Genomic DNA, 21302 nt, shown 5'->3' with positions numbered 1-21302 from the left:
ACCTGATTTCCCTAGTAGAATCCCATAGTCATGTTTAAAGTTTAAGCTAACAATCTGAGTTTACAAGTTTTTATAGCCTTGGCTGAATGACAGGAGTTTTTCAAATGGTTTACAGCTTCAGTCTTGAGCTATTGACTATCCATTCCCTTCAGTTATACAAGTGTCTCTAGTCCTGCAAAAAACACATTTACTTAATAAGTTATCAGTGAGAGGCTAGGTTAACCATTGGGCGTTGCGTTCCCTGTAACAGCGGAACACAACTCAATGGAAAGTATAAGTATTGCCGCTCCTTAATTGTGCGTTGCGTGCCATATAGTGAAGCATATGAAAAGCATGCTTCTTCATGGTCACTTAACGTGTTTGTTTTGCGGTAACGTGACGCACTGCATGCATTGGCCTTTATTCTTACAGTAGAGAAGTACCGGATTTTTCGCAAAAGTGGGGGAAAAATAGCAGTGCGTCTTATGGGGCGAATGCTGCGACCGTCCGGTGAATAGGCTGAGAGGGAGGAGGGGCTGAGGGCCGGCATCTGTTTCTGTAATGGCAGCGGGGCCCAGTGCAGTCTCTGTATTCTACTACACCGGGCCCCGCTCACTGTAGTATACGGTAATCATATCTAACTTGAGGGTATTGTTAAAAGTATTCCAATCATATTAAATCTAGCGCTGTACTACTTACTACTAACTTCTTGGCAGTCAGGAGGCCGGGTGGGCGCTCGCAGCGTGGCTCACTACGGCACGCGCCTGCTCCACCCACTTTATGAATGAAGCAGGCACTGGGCCCCGCTGCCATTACAGAAACAAATGCCACCCCCCTTTCACTACACAAGGACACTGTTATGGGGGGGGGGGGGGGATCTGTGGATGACACATAAGATAAGATGCTATATAAGTGTCATCCACAGATGCCCCCACAATGATCCCCCATAACAGTGCCACCCACAGACCACCATTAGTTCAAAACCCACCAAAAGCACACCTTTTGGTTCAAAATATTTTTTTTCTTATTTTCCTCCTCAAAAACCTAGGTGCGTCTTATGGGCAGGTGCGTCTTATAGGGCGAAAAATACGGTAATTAATTATAACTTTGTGAATTGGGACATTTAAACTTGCTTTTTTTTATTTTATTCCAATTTAAATCTAGTAGGAGTCGGTTAATTTTTTGCGGACTCCGACTCCAGGTACCCAAAATTGCCTCCGACTCCTCGACTCCGACTCCACAGCCCTGGTCACATGTACAAGACCACGGCTCTTATTACGATTGTTTGTCCCCCATTTGTTTTGTATACTGGTGGTTGACAAAAGGAGATTCTTGGTACCACATGAAAGATGTGATCACTCGACAAGCTAAGGGTGGCACCTTTACACAGGTCGATTATAGAACAATGACCATTTGTTCCCAAACACTGGCCCAATACTTGCCCTTCTAGACAACTCTCCTTTGGCAACATTCGGCTGATGCTCTGCCAGGCCGCACACCCATTACTTTGTGACTGATACAAATCAAAATTAGAGGTAACCACCATTGGAAATGTAGGGGGTCATTTATCAAACTGATGTAAAGTAAAACTGGCTTAGTTGCCCATAGCAAACAAACAATCAGATTCCACCTTTCATTTTCCAAAGGAGCTGTCAAAAATGAAAAGTGAAATCTGATTGGTCGCTATGGGCAACTAAGCTAGTTTTACTTTACACCAGTTTGATAAATGACCCCCCAAATGTCCATAGCCACATAATCAGTAATTGGAGAAGACCTATCACTCCAAAGTACAGTGGAATCTGTAAACGGCAATTTTTACAGCAGGAGGAGCCGAGCAGAATGAGATATATATTTTTTTTTTAAACTCGTTTTATTGAAGTTTAACAACAGCATGGTGCATCACATTCTGGAGCAGTGACAACCCACGCAGGGGAGCCGCCAGCTCCACAGCAGACAAAATAAAATAAAATACACTGTGCATTGGGTCATATTCACATTATTCCACAGCCCTTCGACAAGAGGCATCATAAACCTTCATACTAGCCCTCAGACACTCATCGCAGTGGGATCTTCTGACACAGAGTGCAAATGCGTAGTTTGCAAGGAGTGAATAGAAGAGCACCACTCCCCCCACACTTTCTGAAATTTCCCTGGGCATTTTCTATGAATGTACACCACTCTTTCCATTGACATAGCATGATTCATCAAGGTCTTCCACTGGCCCACTGTAGGGGGTCTTTCCGCCATCCACCTCAACGCTACCGCTTTCCTAGCCAGGAATAGAGCCTCCCCCAGAAATACTCTCTGATAATGTGACCACTGCTCCTCCTCTATTATCCCTAGGATGCATATCTTTGGGCAAACCCCTATCGAGACAGGTACCATTGTGGAGAGTATTTCAACAACTTTACCCCAGAAAACCTGTAGATGTCTGCATCCCCACATCAAATGCCAGAAATCAGCACCCTCTTCTTGACATCTATGACACCCGCTGCTGGGCGATCTCCCCATCTTAATGAGATATATTTTTATGGAAAAAAGTAAAACTTGTTGCATTGATGCATTTAAAAGGGTATTCCAGTTGTAGAAAGGTATCCCCTGTCCACATGATAGGGGACAACTATTAGATCGTTCATGGTCCTATTGCTAGACCTTCACGGATCACATCAATGGGGACCCAGTCCCAGGTGAGGGGCCAGATGGAGCAGCAGGTCAAGCATGTGCGCTGCAGCTTCATTTAAAGTGGCTATTTCAGGAACTGCCACAGAGATCAATGTGCATGGCGCTATACTCCTTTCAGGGGGGTCTGTGGGTTACAGGTTCCCAGGACTCTCACTGATCTAATAGTTATCCCCTATCCCAAATACCCCTGCTGTACATCTGACTGACAGCTATCTCTGTATACACACTAAGGCCTCATGCACACAACCGTTTGCGGTCTGCAAACCACAGATCCGCAACACACGAACACCTTCCATATGCAATCTGCATTTTTCTCACTCCCTTTACTAGAAATTACTATTCTTGTCCGCAATACAGAAAATAGGGCATGTTCTACAATTTTGGAACAGACAAGGATGCAGACAGCACACGGATCACATCTGTGTGCTGTCCATTTTATTAGCAGATCCACAAAAATGAATGGGTCAGTGCGTGATCCCCAAAACATTTTATTGGACTAGGATCCAAAATACTTTCGTGTGCAGAGGCCTTACAGAATGCTATCAGTTATACTAGCCAAAAGTGCTCAATACGAGTAGAGATATACAGTAAATGTGTAAATTACAGATTTTACTGAATCCCTCACCATAAAACTTGATATCAATCTGCTCAGCTCCTCCTGCTCTCCAATATGCTGCCTGCAGACAGCACTGCATTTCACGATGACAGGTCCTCTTTAAAAATATAGTTCTTTTTCTTATACATATACATACTGAGGCTATTTCACACTTGCGGCAGAGTGATCCGGCAAGCAGTTCCATCGCCGGAACTGCCTGCCGGATCCGGCAATCTGCATGCAAACAGACAGCATTTGTAGACTGATCCGGATCAGTCTTACAAATGCATTGCAAGATCGGATCCGTCTCTCCATATGTCATCCGGAGAAATGGATCAGTTATATATTTTTTACACATTTTTACCGGTCTGCGCATGCGAAGGACGGATCCGGCATTGCGGTATTTAATGCCAGATCCGGCACTAATACATTTCAATGTAAACTAATGCCGGATTCGGCAACTGATCCGGAATTTTGGACGGAGATGGTACCGCAGCATGCTGTGGTATTTCCTCCATCCAAAACGCCGTTCAGTGACTGAACTGAAGACATCCTGAGCGGATTTCTCTCCATTCAGAATGCATGGGGATAAAACTGATCAGTTCTTTTCCGGTATTGAGCCCCTATGACGGAACTCAGTGCCGGAAAAGAAAAAACGCAAGTGTGAAAGTACCCTAAACTAGATTAATATTTTACCTGCTGTGTCACCCTTATGTGCTTGTAAATTGTAAGCTCCTGTTTGTTACCATGTAATGTCTAATTTTCTCTGTACAAGTATCACCTAAATTGTAAAGAATATACTGCAGCTATATAAATAGATTATTTTTATATTACTCTTATTGGGAGACATAGGGGGAGATTTATCATAAGGGAAATGTTTTTTCTGCCTTGATGTAATTTACACCAAATTTATCAAATGGTAAAAAAGTAAAAAAAAAAAGTTTAAAAAAAAAGTTATATTTTGTAACTATGCTACAAACTATGTTACTATGACTTTTTGAAGCTAGTATTCTGTAGTGCAGGGCTTCATGACTTCCCCCCAAAATCTGTGTGCTCACCTAGTCTAAAATATTCTACATTTTTCGGTTTAGGCTAGTTTCACACTAGCGGCAAGGAACTCCGGCAGGCTGTTCCGGTGAAACTCCGGCCCGCCCCCATTATAGTCAATAGGGCCAGAGCGGTAGTCTAGGGGCACGCGTGCACTAGCAGCAGCACAGAGTTCCTTGCCGCTAGTGTGAAAGTAGCCTTAAACTGACTGACCATGTTAGAGAAATATCAGACGAACATGCTGATTTCTTCTGGATCAGCAAACATAAGCCCAACAGCCTCCCCCAACATCAGGAAATAGTGAATTTTGGATTTCAACACTCCCAATATTTTATCCCTCTAGATGTCTGGTGGCAGCCTATCCCTTCTATCCTTGGTTAAACATGCATGCTCGGCTGAGAAAAACCCACATATAGGGGTGTTGAGAAATATAACCATTGACTCATTGTTTGGTCAAAAGGGGGTTGTCCATGATTTGATCTTGATGGCCTATCCTCAGGAGAGGCCATCAATAGCAGATCTGCAACAGTCCAACACCCGGCACCCCCGCTGATCAGCACTGGAAGCAGGCGCCAGTACTACACAGTTCAGTCTACTGCGCTGTGGATAGAGCTAGTAGCTGCATCGTTGCTCCCATTCACTTCAATGGGAGCAGCACTGCACTTACCAGCAACATCCACTACGCCATGGATTGAGTTGTGCAGTTTCTGAGGATAGGCCATCAATATCAAAATCCTGGACAACTCCTTTTAAGGCTACACGGTCATATGACATGTCACCTGCAGTTATTTGTCACAGTAGTCTAACTGGGGCGCTCTAAGTGATGGTCCACTACCTGAGTACAAAAATTACGTGTCTATTTCTCATATTAGACACAGACGTGCAGCGATTAGGCCTATTCAGCACTGATACGGTTAAGAATTTACAACTGGTGACTTTGCCCTTAGCATTAAAATGTTGTACTTTAAATTTGCTTGATATCGCTTTTTGTTAACCTTTGTTCTTTTCTATCACTAAAGTATAATCCTACTTGAATCCTTTAAGAATGTGACACCTACATCTGCCAGGTGATCATGTACTCTATAATGGACTTCATACCTTGGAGTTATTAAGGCAGTTCACCAAAGTCCAAACACTGACTAAGGAATATTTCTCGTTATAAGCAGAAAACAAATCCTAGTATTTGGAATGTGATTTCTAAATTAGCATACAATTCAATCTATGCAATAAAGGAACCCAAAAACGACATTAGATCTTGTCTACTTTGGGTGTAATCTAGTCTCTGCCTCTTCCCCTTGCTGTTGGGGTTCCTCAGGGTTCAGTCCTAGGTCTTCTCTCTCTACACAGCCCCTACTGGACAAACTATCAGCAGATAAGTCTTTCAGTACCGTCTCTCTGCTGAGAGCACCCAATTAACACCCATGACATCTCCTCTGCATTACTACAAAACACAAGGGTAGTCCGTCTCTATCATGTTCTCTATCGGAAACTGAATCTGTCAAATGATCCTACCGAAACCTGATTGATATTTCTTCTGTTTGTGGCACTACCATAACTCCTATGCAGCATGCCCTCTGTCTTAGTGTTCTATTTGAGGCTGATATTTCCTTCACTCTTGATATAGGATCGCTCACCCTCACATGCCATCTGCAACTAAACATCTACAGAATCTGCCCTTATTTTATGGTGGAAACATCAAAAACTCAGTGTTTTTCAGTAACACAATATAAATCAGTCCTCCCTCCACTCCAGTGTATCCTAAATGCAGCTCATCATTTTATCCAACTGCTACTCCACTGCCTCCACCATGTGCCAGTCTCTGTACTGGTTGCCCATGCAGAATATAATTAAAACTTCACTCAACGGTCTCCGCGGTGCTGCAGCACCCTATATCTCCTTCCACATCTCTGCCCATCACCCTAACTATGCTCTCTGTTCTGCTAATGATCTATAGGCCCTTTACATGGGTCAACGATCAGGCAATTATTGGGAAGGAGCGTTCCTAAAATTCACATCCCCACCTTTCCCTTGGTTGAACATGGACTTGGTGTCTTTTTTCAATCGTATTAACTATGTAACTAGTTCCAGATAACTGTCCTGTTTAAAAGTGCAGCCAATCACCCGATGAATGAGCAAATGCTCGTTCACTGGATGAAAACATCATTAATGCGGACAACTCATTGTTTCTTGACTGCAAATTGTCCTGTGTAAACAGATCTGCTTCCCAGAAACAAAGAATCGATATGGGGCCAACCAACTGCAGAAGCGATCGCTCCTCACCTTACAGCAAATGTGATTGCAGCTCACAATCAGGCAATTATCAGGATCAAACTGTGTCTGCACAGTCAACTACTGTAAAGGGGCCTTAAAGGGCTGTCCCTTCTGGGCCATTTATGGCATTAGGGGTGCACAGTGTATCAAAGTATCGATACTTTGATGCCCTGTTCAGTTCCATACCAAGATGCATTTTTCGATACCAAGCTGCACTACTGTAAAGCTTAATAGAAGTTCCCATTAGAGAACATGGCGCGTATTACCCAGCACATGCCATGTTCTCATCAGTGGCCGCATGCATCAATGAAGCAAGGGGAGAGCGCAGCAGCAGAGAAGGCAGCAAGGGTAAGAGTGCTGGGAGGATGGAGCTGTCCTGTCTACAGTGCCTCCTCTCTTGCTCCTAGCTGCACTCGGAGATGGGAGCAGGGATGTTCGTATGGGGCTAAGGCCCAGGGACAAAGGACAACAAAGGGGACTGCTTTCAGCACAGGAGGGTGGTGGTGAGGCTCTGACATGCAGCTGGTAATTGTTGCTAGGCGAGTCCTGTTTGGGACCATTCACATTCTGGTGAGCTGCTGTATGTGATGATACTTCACTGTGGTATATGTATGGTTTTAATTATCTTCACCATTGTGTGAGTGTCATGGAGCTTCACTATGGTGTTTGTCATGGGTGTGTTTGTGTATGTCTTATGGATCTTCACTATGGTGTGTGTGTGCACATGGCTACATGTATGCCTAGTGGAGTCAGGGGAAAAGCGCACAAGTTGAGAAGTCTGCGGGGTAGAGCAAAGGGATCAAGGGGGCTGCAGGGGTGAGAGCTGGGTAAGGGAGCAGGATCAAGGAAGCTGAGGGGGTGAGGGCAGGGGGAGACTGCAGGATCAATGAGGTTGCTGGGGTGAGAGACAGAAAAAGAGTCAGATTTAGGAGGCTGTGGTGGTGTTAGGGACTTATATTTTTGTTTTTAGTTTATTTACTAGGTATCAAATTGGTATAAAGTATCGCAATATTTTTCTCGGTATCGAAACTGAACTCACAATTCTGTTATCGTGAGAACTCTATATGGCATGTTGCTATTATATGCCTAAAAAGTTAGATAGATGCAGGTCCCACATGTGGTACTTGTGCCTATATTCAGAAAAGGACCCCCAAGTGAAAGAAGAGCAGACCATGCATGCACAGCATCTTCTCCATTCACTGCCATAGTACGTTTGATAATAGCAGAGTGAGCTTGATTGACTAGTTTAAGAAGTACATAGCAGTGAATGGAAAGCAACCTCCAAAAACATCTGAGCAAGCTCTCGCTACAGTGAGGAATGTAGGGTGGCCGTACATGCTTTTCTTTCTCATCACTTTGGGGTCCTGTTCTGGAAATAGGAGCAAGTCCCAGAGGTGGGACCTGCACCTATTTGAAATTTATGGCATATCCTAGTGATATGCCACCAGTGTCCCAGATTGTCCATTTTAAAGGAAATTTACTTTCTCTATAATCCTAATCTCTCATTCCATCTCCAAGACTTTTCTCTGGAATGTGCTACTCCAAACATCTCAGATTCCAGGTCTGAAGACCTCCATCCATGTTTGCAGCTCTTTTTATAAACTGTATACTTGTATGTGGTCCTGTTAATGTGACTTGCATCTGTATTCCAAGGAACTAAGTGACTGCAAAAATCAAAACACATACAAGGCTGGATCTTTCCTTTGTGTGACATATCAGCACCTTACAATTACTGCGTGTTTTTTCTAGGACATTGGAATATGCCCTTGGAAATCTCACCGGAGACATCTCACTATGTCAACTCTTCAATGTCACCAGCCTTCATATTTTTTTCCAGTGGCAGTGTATGACTATGGAATGATTGTTTAGGCCAGAAAATGGTAAGGGCATATTAGTTACAGTCACATCCTCTTAGAAACAGCTGTAACTTAAGATGGGTCATATATGAGAATAATGTTGGCTGAACCTAAAGATTTTGGGTGTAGATTCGGCAACTAGGGGCTCGAAAAACTAACCATGTATCCCGCCCAGGTCCTCCGTTCTGCCCGCTCCTCTTGATTGATGTCTAAGTTCCATGCATCGTTGAGGAAATCCCGCGCCTGCGCCGTCCACCTCTGTATTCGGCGCAGTGAGTGAAGGCCGCGCTCCTGGTGCCGGCTTCCTCACTGTGACGTAGTCGGCGCAGGCACAGTGAGGAAGCCGGCACCAGGAGCGCGGCCTTCACTCACTGCGCCGAATACAGAGGTGGACGGCGCAGGCGCGGGATTTCCTCAACGATGCATGGAACTTAGACATCAATCAAGAGGAGCGGGCAGAACGGAGGACCTGGGCGGGATACATGGTTAGTTTTTCGAGCCTCTAGTTGCCGAATCTACACCCACATAGCACACAGAGGCTCATTAGCATATTGTAAAAGTGCGTATTTTAGCAGAACGGCTGCAGGGAGAGATGTCAAAAACAGTTACGGTATGTACTGCTGACATTAGCGCATCGCCAATGTCAGTCAGCTACATAACAGAAATTCTGATGGTAGAAACCCTTTAAGGAATGAGGGATTAACATAATAGGTTTATAGGTTGGACTAGATGAACCAGTATAACTAAATAACTATGGTTTTCTGTTAGGAGGCAATGCCTTTTAATAATGTCTAATATTTTCGTACCTGAAAAATGAATGCACTGGTACTGGTCAAGGTAAATGAATATAGCTTACAAATAACAGGCCTGTCTTGAATGGAGATTACATGCTGCAGCAATATCTACATGCAGATCATTACTGGAGCGGTGTCGCATAGGACACCATTTAGTCTCTGTCACCGTCAGTGCCGTATAGAGAATTACATCTGCCGACGTCACGGGTCTCTAAAAATAGCCATCACATCACCCACTCATCTATTATTCAGAGTAAAAAGAGGAGAGTAGGGCCGAGTGATACTATGGGAGATATAGGGGATGGGAACGAGGGAATGCAGAGCAGGGGGAAGGAGGAGATAATAGAAGTAGCTGTGGTGCTGAGATACTGCAGAACAAAGGTGAACGAGCGGGGGAGGAAAAGCAAACAAGGGTCCCCGCGCTGCAGTGAAGCCCTGTGTAATTCTATAGAATACAATAATGATTTCCTATTATTTATATAGCACATACAATGCCACATCACATTGTAATCACGCGGTTGGCACGACTGTAGAAAGCAATGGCATATATTTATGGTTTAGTTGCCATTTATGCAATTCCGTTATATAAGTACCGTTTCAGAGAATTCTACCTTTATGAGTCAACACGTTGGATTATTATGGCAAGTCAATAGTTAAACAGGGATGAAAAAGGACTATCAAAATAATTCAATGCACAGGGTAATGTTGTGTTCGGCTTTCTGTAACAGACATTAGTCCTTACACACTGCTGCCCCAGGACATGGCAGGCCGCTGGATCTGACGGAGCGGCAGACGTGTGTCACAGGATGGGTCAATGGAAAACACCACTGACAGACAAAGGGAAGAAAACTACAGGTGCGCGCTGCTGAATAAAGGTCGGCATCATGTTCTGTCAGCCATTTTATGAGCGGTGTAACTACATATTCATGAGACTATCCGCTACTACAAGCCAATGATATCTGCCAGCATTTTACTTTGGGCCAATTTATTATTATCTTACGCATTTAGGCCTCTTTCACACTACCGTTTTTTTTTTTTCGTTTTGCGTGCAGTTTTTTGCGTTCCGTATACGGAAGCATTCATTTCAATGGCTCCGCAAAAAGAAAACGGAATGTACTCCGTATGCATTCCGTTTCCGTATTTCCGTTTTGTTGAACGATAGAACATGTCCTATTATTGCCTGCAAATCACGTTCCGTGGCTCCATTCAAGTCAATGGGTCCGCAAAAAAAAAACGGAACACATACGGAAATGCATCCGTATGTCTTCTGTATTCGTTCCGTTTTTGCGGAACCATCTATTGAAAAATGTTATGCCCAGCACAATTTTTTCTATGTAATTACTGTATACTGTATATGCCATACGGAAAAACGGAACGGAAACACAACGGAAGCAAAAAAAGGAACGGATCCGTGAAAAACGGACCGCAAAACACTGAAATAGCCATACGGTGGTGTGAAAGAGGCCTTATATAGCGCTGACATATTCCGCAGCACTTTACAGAGATCACGCTGTACCCAATGGAGCGCACAATCAAAGGTCCCCATCAGCGAGGGACATTTAAGCTAATTAGGCCACTATTGTGGTGTAAAAAAATAATAATAAAAAGTCACATTATGGCGCACACCATATATGTGCCATCATTTGCGACTTTTTAGGCTTCTCGACACTAGTCCGAAGTAGTGAGAAAAGGGTAGGGCTTAACGGAAGTGGGTTGAGTTTTGCGTGGCTGCCACATTTACTATAACATTCACCAGAAAGTGGCGGAAGTTATAGCTGAAGTCTACACCAGCCTGTAGCTGGCATAGACTTCAGTTTCTGGTGCACAGCAGGGCAGAGATGCACTTGATTTGTTAATAGGCTTCTGCCCAAGGGCGTAGCTATAGGGGGTGCAGAGGTAGCAGTCAATACCAGGCTAAGGAGCCTGAGGGGGCCCAAAGACCCTTGTGCCGCATAAGACACCAGTATTATAGAAAGTCCATGCTGGTTAAGTTACACGTCTGGCGCGAGGGGAAGGAGTTAGGGTTAGGTCAAGAAATTGGCATGGGGGGGGGGGGGGGAATGTGCCGTTTTTAATTTTTGCCTCAGGCAGCACAAGGGCAATGTGCTTCCTTGCCGCTGGCCACAAAGCACTGAGGGAAGGGGGCCCAAGCTGAACTCTTGCACCAGGGCCCATGAGGCTTTAGCTATGCCCCCGCTTCTTCATGCCAGTGTAGGGAGATCAAGACTGGTGAATGGATGCGCCAGTCTTGATATATCTCCACCAGTATGTCTTTGGGGTGTGGGAGGAAAACCCAGGGAGAACATACAAAACTCCATGCAGATGTGGTCTTTACTCAGATTTGTACAAGAAAGTAGAAATCTCTCTAAAATGTGATCTATACATATTGTATAGGTTACGTTATAGTTTTAAGGCCATTGCATGTACAGAAGCACATCACAGAAGTGCTCCACATGCCGGCTCAGTCCTTCGTGAAGGCAACGTCAGCCTTTTCCTAAAATGCAGGTTATGCAGAACGTGACTTCCTTCCCCTCTCCATCTGCACCCGCTGATAAAGAGACAGACCAGTAGGTCAGGGTTCAACAAGGACATTGCAGATGACATTACAGTAATGGTTAATGCGGCATATGTACAGTAGATGTCTTAGGTAATCCACATTTCTGTATTGATTTCCGATAAAGGAGCACAGGGACCACAGGTTACACCGTATCCATTGTATACACATTTTATCAATACAAGGTCCACAAAGCAGTGGGATAATGAAGAATACAAAAGCGTACATCTCCCTCTTCTCACTAATGCTGTCTCTAATCTCTGGGGTTGTCAGACAGTTAAAGAAAATGATTGTCTTGGCCTTTGAGATTACATAGCAACCACAGCAAACACGTAGAGACCTGATCCTTTCGTCAGATGAGCAGTTACACTGCGCACATGTTGGCAGCCATATAGTCAGGCCATGGAGCTCCCTCTCTCAGCCTGCCTCCTCCCACCCAAGTGGCAAGGATGTTGGAAATTACTAAAATGCCACAAAACAACATAGCGGGGGACATTTATCAATGTTTTTATACCACAATTGTGGTATAAAAAAGTCGCACCTCATGGCGCACAGCATCTGAGCACAATAATTCGCGACATTGAGCTTCTTGGCACTTTGAATGCCAATGAAAAATGGCGTGGCTTAGGGAAGTGGGTGTGGCTTCACACCGCCTTTGCATTTACTATAACTTTTGCCAGAAAGTGGCAATAGTTCTAGCTGGCATAGACTTCAGTTTCTGGCACACGGCAGGGAAGAGATGCGTCTGATTGTTAAGAGGCTTCAGACACATCTCAAGCCAGCGCAGGGAGATCAAGACTGGCGGATGGATCTGCCATGATTGACATATCTCCGCAAAACAAAATGTCGCGACTTTTTAAAAAAACAGGCGTAGAGCTATGGTAAATGACCTCCAGTGTTCGATGGAGACCTATAGTGATAAGTCCACTGAAATCCATGGGAGGCCCAAAAACCACATAAAAATCTGCGCCAAAAACTGCATAATAAAAAAAACAGCACAGAAATCATGTGGAACTTTGAAGCCAATTCCACGCCAAAATTTTCAGCGTGCTAATACGACCATGTGAACATATAGTAAGAAGGGCAAGAAGGGCATGGATTTCTGCAGGCCCCATTCACATGAATCGGAGAGTCGGCTGTTTTCACACCTAAACTCTGGAATATTTCTGGGTTATGAGGTCTGGAGATTTGCCGAAGTTGGCCTTTAACACATGTACGTAGCTATCACCCCAGAGATGTTCCTTGTCGGGTGCGTTCTCACTAGAGGTAATGTTCCAGGTCCTTAGAGAAGGGAATATTTCTGGAACATTTACTACAGTTTTCACACATGCTCTCACTGGGACAAAACCCAGAGCACTAAGGTTCTGGAGAGAAAAGGTCTGGGTAAAGTCCGGGACAGATATTGCGGATGTGTGCATTCACACATACAGTCCCATAAGGGTAAACTCCAGGAAATGTCTGGATTCCACTGTAAGGCCCCTTTCACACGAGCGAGTTTTCCGCATGGGTGCAATGAGTGACGTGAACGCATAGCACCCGCACTGAATTCTGACCCATTCATTTCAATAGGTCTGTGTACATGAGCGTTGTTTTTCACGCATCAGTTCTGCGTTGCATGAAAATCGCAGCATGTTCCATATTCTGCATTTTTCACACAGCCCTGGCCCCATAGAAGTGATTGGGGCTTCAGCGAAAAACGCATTGCATCCGGAGGGAAGTGCGGGTGCAATGCATTTTTCACTGATGGTTGCGAAGAGATACTGTTTGTGAACCTTCAGTTTTTTATCACGCACGTGAAACACCTCAAAACGCATTGCACTCGTGTGGAAAAAACTGAACAACTGAATGCAATCGCAGACAAAACTGACTGAACTTGCTTGCAAAATGGTGCGAGTTTCACTGAACGCATCCGGACCTAATCCGTCACGCTCATGTGAAAGGGGCCTAAGTGTGAATGGGGCTTTAGGCTCCTCTTACACGGGCCAATAACGAGTGCTGATCGATGATATACAAGTCTATCAATGCTCATGTAAAACAGCCGGATGCAAAGTGAGAGGAGGTCGAATGATCGTTTGTATGATCATTCATCCTCTATTGTTTACACCGAGCAATGTGCTGCCAATAAATGATGATTTTGGGTGCTGCATGAAAGATGCCATCGCCCGACAAATGAGCGTTTTGCTTGTTTGTCGGGTGACTGGTGGGACATTTACACGGAACAAATATTGGAAATGAGAAACGTTCAGTCCCGTTAATAGATCCGATCCTCGGTCCATGTAAAATGGTCCCATTTACTACAACCTCTACCATGTGAATGACCCCAAAAGTGTATGACCTCTCCTAACAGTAAGAGCATTCTGCAAGACAAATTGCAGTCCCTACGCCCTTGCTGTGAGCATTAGTGCATTCAAGAAAATTTCATAGTACGGGACAACTAATAGGGTCACACTGTTGGAGGGGCAGGAGCTGTACAGCTGCTTATATCTCAAACAATTAGGTTCCATCAGCAATATACAGAGGAGCACATGCATGGTCATGTCAGTACTGAATGGGGCTGCTGACGGAACTGAGAACATAGACTTCAGCAATGAACAATGAGGTCTGCACAATCCATAGTGAAATAAAATATCACACTCACCTACTATAATGCCACAGGCACTTACTAGCCCGATCTCCTTCTTAAGAGCCACCCCACCTCCTCCTCCTCCAGCACTTGAACCAGAGGCAGATTCCTGGGCCTGCTCTTCAGGAATCTTCTCAGCACTAGTTCTCAGACGGGCACCTTCTGCCATCTTGTTTGGCAAATTGACAATTGTATATCAGAAAAGAGTAGTTCTTCACCCGCAAGACCTGTGCAGAAGAAAAAGGGCACGAATCAGACCCAGTAAAACATCTCTAGAACTTTTGGTGGCCAAACTTAATAGATGAAAGTCAGCCAACCTGGTTGAATGACTTTTATAATGTACATGGAGGTGTCAAACTATGCCTTGAAAAGAAGTGTTGGGCATGTTGGATTTCAATATACGCAATCTGGCCTGTGGAAAAAAGATATTAAAGGGGTATTGTAGCTTTCTGATACTGATGATCTATCCTCAGATAGGATGTCAATATCAGATTGGTGGGGGTCTGACAGCTGACACCCCAACCATAGAGAGATTTCAGCTGCCAAAAAAAGAAAAGCAGAAGGCTCTGTCCATTGTGTATGGGTTGTGTCAGCGTACTGTGCCGTTCAGTTGAAAGTTTACAGTAGACGGGCGACACCACTACACAATGGACAGGGCCTTCTTTATTGGTTCTGGTGGCTGCGGCAAAACGCTGATCAGTGGGTTGCAGGGAGTAGGACCTCCACCGATCTGACATTGAGGACCTATACAGAGAATAAGTCATCAATATCAAACAGCTGGGATACCCCCTTAAAGTGTATGGCCAGGGGTGCATCTAGCTTTTCTGCTGCCTGAGGTGAAAACTGAAATGACACCCGCACCCCCCAGGCTAAATTCTCAACCTAACCCTATCCCTCCAGCCTTACTGTTAGGCCTAGTTCACACTAACGTTTTTTTTTGCGGGTGTACGGGCCGTTTTTTTGGGTTCCGTATACGAAACCATTCATTTCAATGGTTCCGCAAAAAAAAACGGAATGTGTTCCGTATGCATTCAGTTTCCGTATTTCCGTTGAAAGATAGAACATGTCCTATATTTGGCGCAAATCACGATCCGTGGCTCCATTAAAGTCAATGGGTCCGCAAAAAAACGGAACACATACGGAAATGCATCCGTATGTCTTCAGTATCCGTTCCGTTTTTTTCTGAACCATCTATTGAAATGTTGTGCCCAGCCCAATTTTTTCTATGTAATTACTGTATACTGTATATGCCATACGGAAAAAACGGAACGAAAAAACGAAAGGAAACGGAAACACAACGGAACTCAAAAACGGACGGATCCGTGAAAAACAGACCGCAAAAAAACTATAAAAGCCATACGTTCGTGTGCACTTGGCCTTAGGCTGCATTTCACACGTCCGTGGTGTGTTGCGGACCCGCAAATTGCGGGTCCGCAACACCACCAGCCCGGCACCCCATAGAAATGCCTATTCTTGTCCGCAAGCTGCGGACAAGAATAGGACATGCTCTATCTTTTTGCGGAGCTGCGGACCCAAAATCGGGGCCCGCGCTCCGCAATTGCGGCTGCAGACAGCACACTGTGTGCTGTCCACATCCATTCCGTCCCCATAGAGAATGAATGGGTCCGCACCCATTCCGCAAATTGCGGAAAGGATGCGGACCCATTTTGCAGACATGTGAATGGAGCCTTAAAGCATGCTTGGAAAACATTACATACAGTGCTACAAGACCTACTGCCTGATATAGCGATACGTTGAAATGCAGAGATGAACTCTTCCACAATGAAAGCACAAAGCCCAAGGCCTTTCTGCTGTTCTCACGTGTCTCTATCACCACGCCTCATTGCTGTGCACCCCGTGTGACTGGGACACCGTTGGGGCATACTTCTTGGTCTGTTGCTGCGTGCCACAAGCCATCAGCTCACTACTATTGTTTTCCAGCGCATTGACAATCTGATGGTGAACAGTGACAAACCTGACCTATGTGACATAACAGCTATCTAATGAGAACCAAATCGCTGCTACGGAAATGTTTCAGTAATCTACGTGGTTACACATCACCAGGGGTATGGAGAAAACACGCCTTCTCCCAATTTCACCATTTATCTCAAATATTCAGCCTATATCTTGGCTCTTAAAGGGAACCTGTCACCAGGATTTTGTGTATAGAGCTGAGGACATGGGTTGCTAGATGGCAGCTAGCACATCCGCAATACCCAGTCCCATAGCTCTGTGTGCTTTTATTGTGTAAAAAAACGATTTGATACATATGCAAATTAACCTGAGATGAGTCAGAGCTTGAAATATGACTCTTCTCTGGTCACACAAGTAAGATATGACTCTTATGTTAATTTGCATATGTATCAAATCGGTTTTTTTACACATAAAAGCACACAGAGCTATGGGGACTGGGTATTGCGGATGTGCTAGCGGCCATCTAGCAGCCATGTCCTCAGCTCTTTACACAAAATCCTGGTGACAGGTTCTCTTTAAAACTTTACACTTGTATTATTGGAATCCCCTTATTAAATCTCACGACGACAAACTTGGAGATCATTCTTAGGACCTGTTCATGCAGTTCACATCCGGCGGTTTAAAGCTGCGAACGCCGACCACAGCGGGTCAACACTTGCAGTCAATGGAGCCAAGCCAGAAACTGATGGATTCTACGGTGGTATTGATGGCGGATTATAACAGCGTCAAAATCCGGCATGCAAACAGCCCCTTATAGTGTAAGTATAGTATGGATAGTCCAGAGGAGTAACTTGCAGGCCCTGGGACCTAATGCAAGGTCTGTAACAGTACTGTGATAATGTGGTCTATGGGTTGCCATCTGCCTCCAGCACCAGGGGCGAGACTGCCCTATACATATGCCCCTGTCCCAATCATAATAAGGGGCCTCCCATATTAAATAAATCGTTTGCAGGAATAAGCCGAACTATAAATTCCAATGCTTTCTACGTCCGGAGAGGACCTCCTGACAATGTCCCCTCTCTAGCATGTGCAGCATGTCTAATTGTGCTTGTAGAGTCAGTCCTATAATTGTACACCCCATCAGCAAGCCGGGGGGCGGTATATTCAAATGCAACAAACAGGGTACATCTTATTTCCATGCGCTATTTAGTTACCCAAAATAGGTTGCAAATGACATTTTCCAATATACAAGAGTGATTCATTGATGATCACAAACCTGATGAACCTTCCACCCATAGACAATACATATATCTAACTGTGATATATAGCTTTATACCTCCGAGATCGATCAGCGGTAAAGTGAGCGGCACCAAATCTATAGGTAACCAGACAAGGACAGCGCGCATCATGATCACCATGGACCCGGCTATTATTTCTAGTCATATTTCCAATCATATAAAGTCATGGCTTATCACGAAGATACGGCAGTGGGATGCGATCTCTGAGGCCCCCATTAAGCTGGGCCCCCCCCCCCCCCCCTTTACGTTTTCCATGTACTGCAGCTGACCCTATTTACATGAATGGGACCACTGTGCAGTTAAAACAGTGAAGGGGCTGCAGATCCCATTCTTAGAGGGGGGGGACCCCAAGTGATGTCATCAATTTATAAGATGGGAATCCCCTCTAAAGGCTGGCACAAGGTATAAGTGAGTGCCACACATCGCATGCAGTCATCCCCCTCTATGGCACAGGTCCTCACCTGCTCCTGGTGGCTGCCCTCAAGGTGTGCTCAGCATGTCGGCGGGAGATGTCAGAGCTGGCTCATCCTAGCCCGGGCTCCGGAGTGCTGCCGCCGGGTCACGTCATGTATGAGGCTGATAGAGCAGCAGCAGCAGCAGCGGCGGCGCCTCCTCCTCTCACCTTGCACCCTCTGCGCCATGCTGTCCTCAGCTCTGTGTCGCTTGCTGCTGCTGCTGTCAGCCCTCTTATAGTCTCCGCAGGCCACGCCCCCTGGCTCGGTAATTAATCCGGATAAACACCCAGATGTTGGGAAAACACCATGTCCTGCTTTCTCGTCCAGATGCGCAGAGAGCCCTGGCAGTTCTCTAATTGGCAGCTCCACTCACTGCCCATCCTGAACGTTCCGGTTTGGAGTGCCCCAGAATAGCATGCCCTGTGAGCAGTAGCTGTTATTGCCATCAGAAGAAGCCCTGATATCAAGGGCATCTCTGCTGGCATATGAGGTAACCACCTAATGGCTCTTGTGGCAAAAAGGACAGATGGGGTCAGTCAACAGCAGCGACCACTTTTCTCAGTTACTGTTTATTGAGCAATTCAGATTTTTATGTTCTTTATTTAAATGGCCACCAGAAGCTTGTGATCAGAGGGGCTGGCATCTTTCTTGGCTACTGTATAGGTGACTCTGGAGATATGTCACATATGTGATCCCGGGAAAAGGACATTTGACATGGATTGTGGGTGCACCATTGTAAACGGAGACATGATGATGCCCTGCATATGAAAACTTTTGCATGTAATTAAAAATGTAGTATAGCCTCTGAGTTTAATGAAATCTATCTGTCTAGCGCCACCTGCTGTTTGTTCTTTCCTTATATCCCTGTTCCACTATGCTCAGGAGGTCGCACATGCTCAGTGCCATCTTGCAACATAATGTGACTGTATGTGCTCGAATGATCGTATGGGTACATACAGTGCTGATGATTGCTCCATGTGAATGGAGCTACAAAAGTGCCAGTCGAAATAGTATATTGTCAATTATTTCTTGTTTTGGAAAAAACTGCCTATGTAAATGGGCCTTCAAAGGGTTATCTCTGATGACCCCCTTCCCATCATATAGCGTTATACTTACCCCGCTTCCTGGCACCCGCGTCGCTCCTGATCCCCGCCCGTCTGCTGCTGCTGTATCTTCCGTTGTGCGGATCAAAACATCGGCGACATGGGGAGCAGACATAGCAGGCCGTGACAGGGACGAATCTCGCTAGCCTCACCGGTGGCTGTGCGGGGATGAGAAACGACGCGTGAGACCTGGGAGCGGGGCAAGTATAATCATATTGAGGTGCCCAGGCATTGGATAACCCCTTTAAAGATTATGAAGTCGGTCTGGGTTGGCCGTTTTACACCCAGAGATAATTTGTTAGGATAGAATCAGATCTCATCTTCCACCATCTGTTCTGATCGTCCCCAAAAAACACTTTCTATTCGCTATAATGGAGATGTCTCTGGCTATTTACACAACAATAATTTAGAAATGAATCTGATCTGGATTGGTCAGCAATCTGTACATGTAGAGGCACACACACAGGGCCAATATCAGCCAAACAACATAGATGCAGTACTTTCACTGCAGTAACCACTGCTGACCACTACACAATGGACGGCGCTACGTCATTCTGATGGTGATGCTAGAGCTACCGCAAAACAGCTGATAATTTGATCCCTAAAAATCTCATATTGACGAACTATCCTAAGAATAGGTCATCAGTACCTCAGTCCCAGAAAAAAAAAAAACCTTTAAAGGAGCCGTCCCTATTCTCTGGACCTGTGCTCTAGATTCTAGGACAAGCAAAGGCTGTCCCGGGCATGCTGGAGTTGTAGTTTTGCAACAGCTGGAGCACGCTGGTTGGGAAACATGCTATAGAACATAAAGTAGACTCACCTGTCCCACATTCCTGCTGTTGCTCCGTTCCCAGCCACTTCCAGTACCTACAGTGTCAGGAAGCAGCTGGGTCCCATGGACCACTGTGGCCAAATGCTCTTTTCTTTCTGTCCGCTTACGGTCCCTGCCGTAACAGGAAGTGACTGAGTCCATGACCACTGTGGTCAATCATAGGTCACACCTGGACATAAATGTTCCCCCGATGTGGACCACTGAGGCCTGTGACTGGAGCAGCAGGGAGATCATGGGCAGGTGAGTCTTCTTTTTACATTCAGGGCACAGGTCTGAATGATAGAGGAAACGTCTCAGACGAAAGAAAAGCTGCTCCTTACTGAGGCTTGTAAATCACACATAGGACTCACAAAAATAACTCAAAGCACAGAACTAAACAAAGCAATGGAACAAAAGGAGGAACCTCTCTACAGGAGCACCAGCATCTCCGGGATACCGGGAGCATTTGTGGGTCACAGTTTTCCTGCATATGGACTTTTGGGTCTGATATTGTTCCGCCCTTTGTCTTGCGCTCTTAGTTTGGGCAGGTTGTTTGCTTTTTTAATAATGATTATGAATCCTTTTTTGGCAACTCCATGAAGCTATGTATATTTCCCTTGGCCCACATATAGTGATCACATATTACAAAGAATAAAGCTTTTCACAGAACCCATAGATATTATCTTTCAGTTGCCTTTCAGAAAACATGACGTCTTTATTTCGCCTTTTATTTCTGAATCACATTAGACTGCGAGACATGCCATTGTCTGGTCTGGCCATAGTTCCCAGGACATGGATCTATTCTAGTCTCACCAAGTATATCATAATCACAGCTATGCTTATCTCTAAGACCTGCATACCGTGCACCTGCAAAGTATACTGCTTTTCCTACAACCACAGATAGTCCACAGAAATCACTACACATATAAATAAAACAATAGTAGGTGACCATCATGAGAATGGGTGTGAGTTGAAACCTTATTTCTTTGTTTGTAAGTGTGAACTTTTTGCTGTCTCTCAGGATTCCTGCCTTCTGTTTAATACACCAATAGTCACATCAAGATTTGCCAGCCTCAGGAAGGCTGAATATGAAGAATGGAATCAACTTAAAACATTGATGATACCAGAAAGCATCCTAAGTAGTCATAGCTTTCAGAGGTGAGCAGTACCCACGGGCCAAGAGACACTGGTGCGTAGCACCAAGGGAACAGGCATAACTCGTAGTCAGTAACAAGCCGAGGTCAAGGCGTGCACAGTATGTGTGAATACTTGAAATAGAACCGAGATCAGAGTCAGTATGGTAAATCAGGACAGGGTCAG

General features: G+C 45.1%; 1 protein-coding gene across 1 annotated transcript in view; it reads right to left on the bottom strand.

Annotated features, from left to right (window-relative positions):
* The window catches only part of LOC120989052 (large neutral amino acids transporter small subunit 2), a 53011-nt gene extending 34780 nt beyond the window's left edge, over positions 1-18231 (bottom strand). Inside the window, exons 1-2 of the mRNA XM_040416909.1 lie at positions 18075-18231; positions 14417-14628 (exon numbers count right to left, since the gene is read on the bottom strand). Coding sequence (XP_040272843.1) covers positions 14417-14570 — 154 coding nt within the window. The 5' untranslated portion in view covers positions 14571-14628; positions 18075-18231. The remainder of the gene's footprint in view (positions 1-14416; positions 14629-18074) is intronic.
* Between the last annotated feature and the right edge of the window lie 3071 nt (positions 18232-21302).

The sequence above is a fragment of the Bufo bufo genome, chromosome 2, assembly GCF_905171765.1.
Source record: "Bufo bufo chromosome 2, aBufBuf1.1, whole genome shotgun sequence".
Taxonomy (NCBI): Eukaryota; Metazoa; Chordata; class Amphibia; order Anura; family Bufonidae; genus Bufo; species Bufo bufo.
The sequence above is the reverse complement of the archived record's forward strand: the minus strand, read 5'-3'. Positions and strand labels throughout refer to the sequence as shown.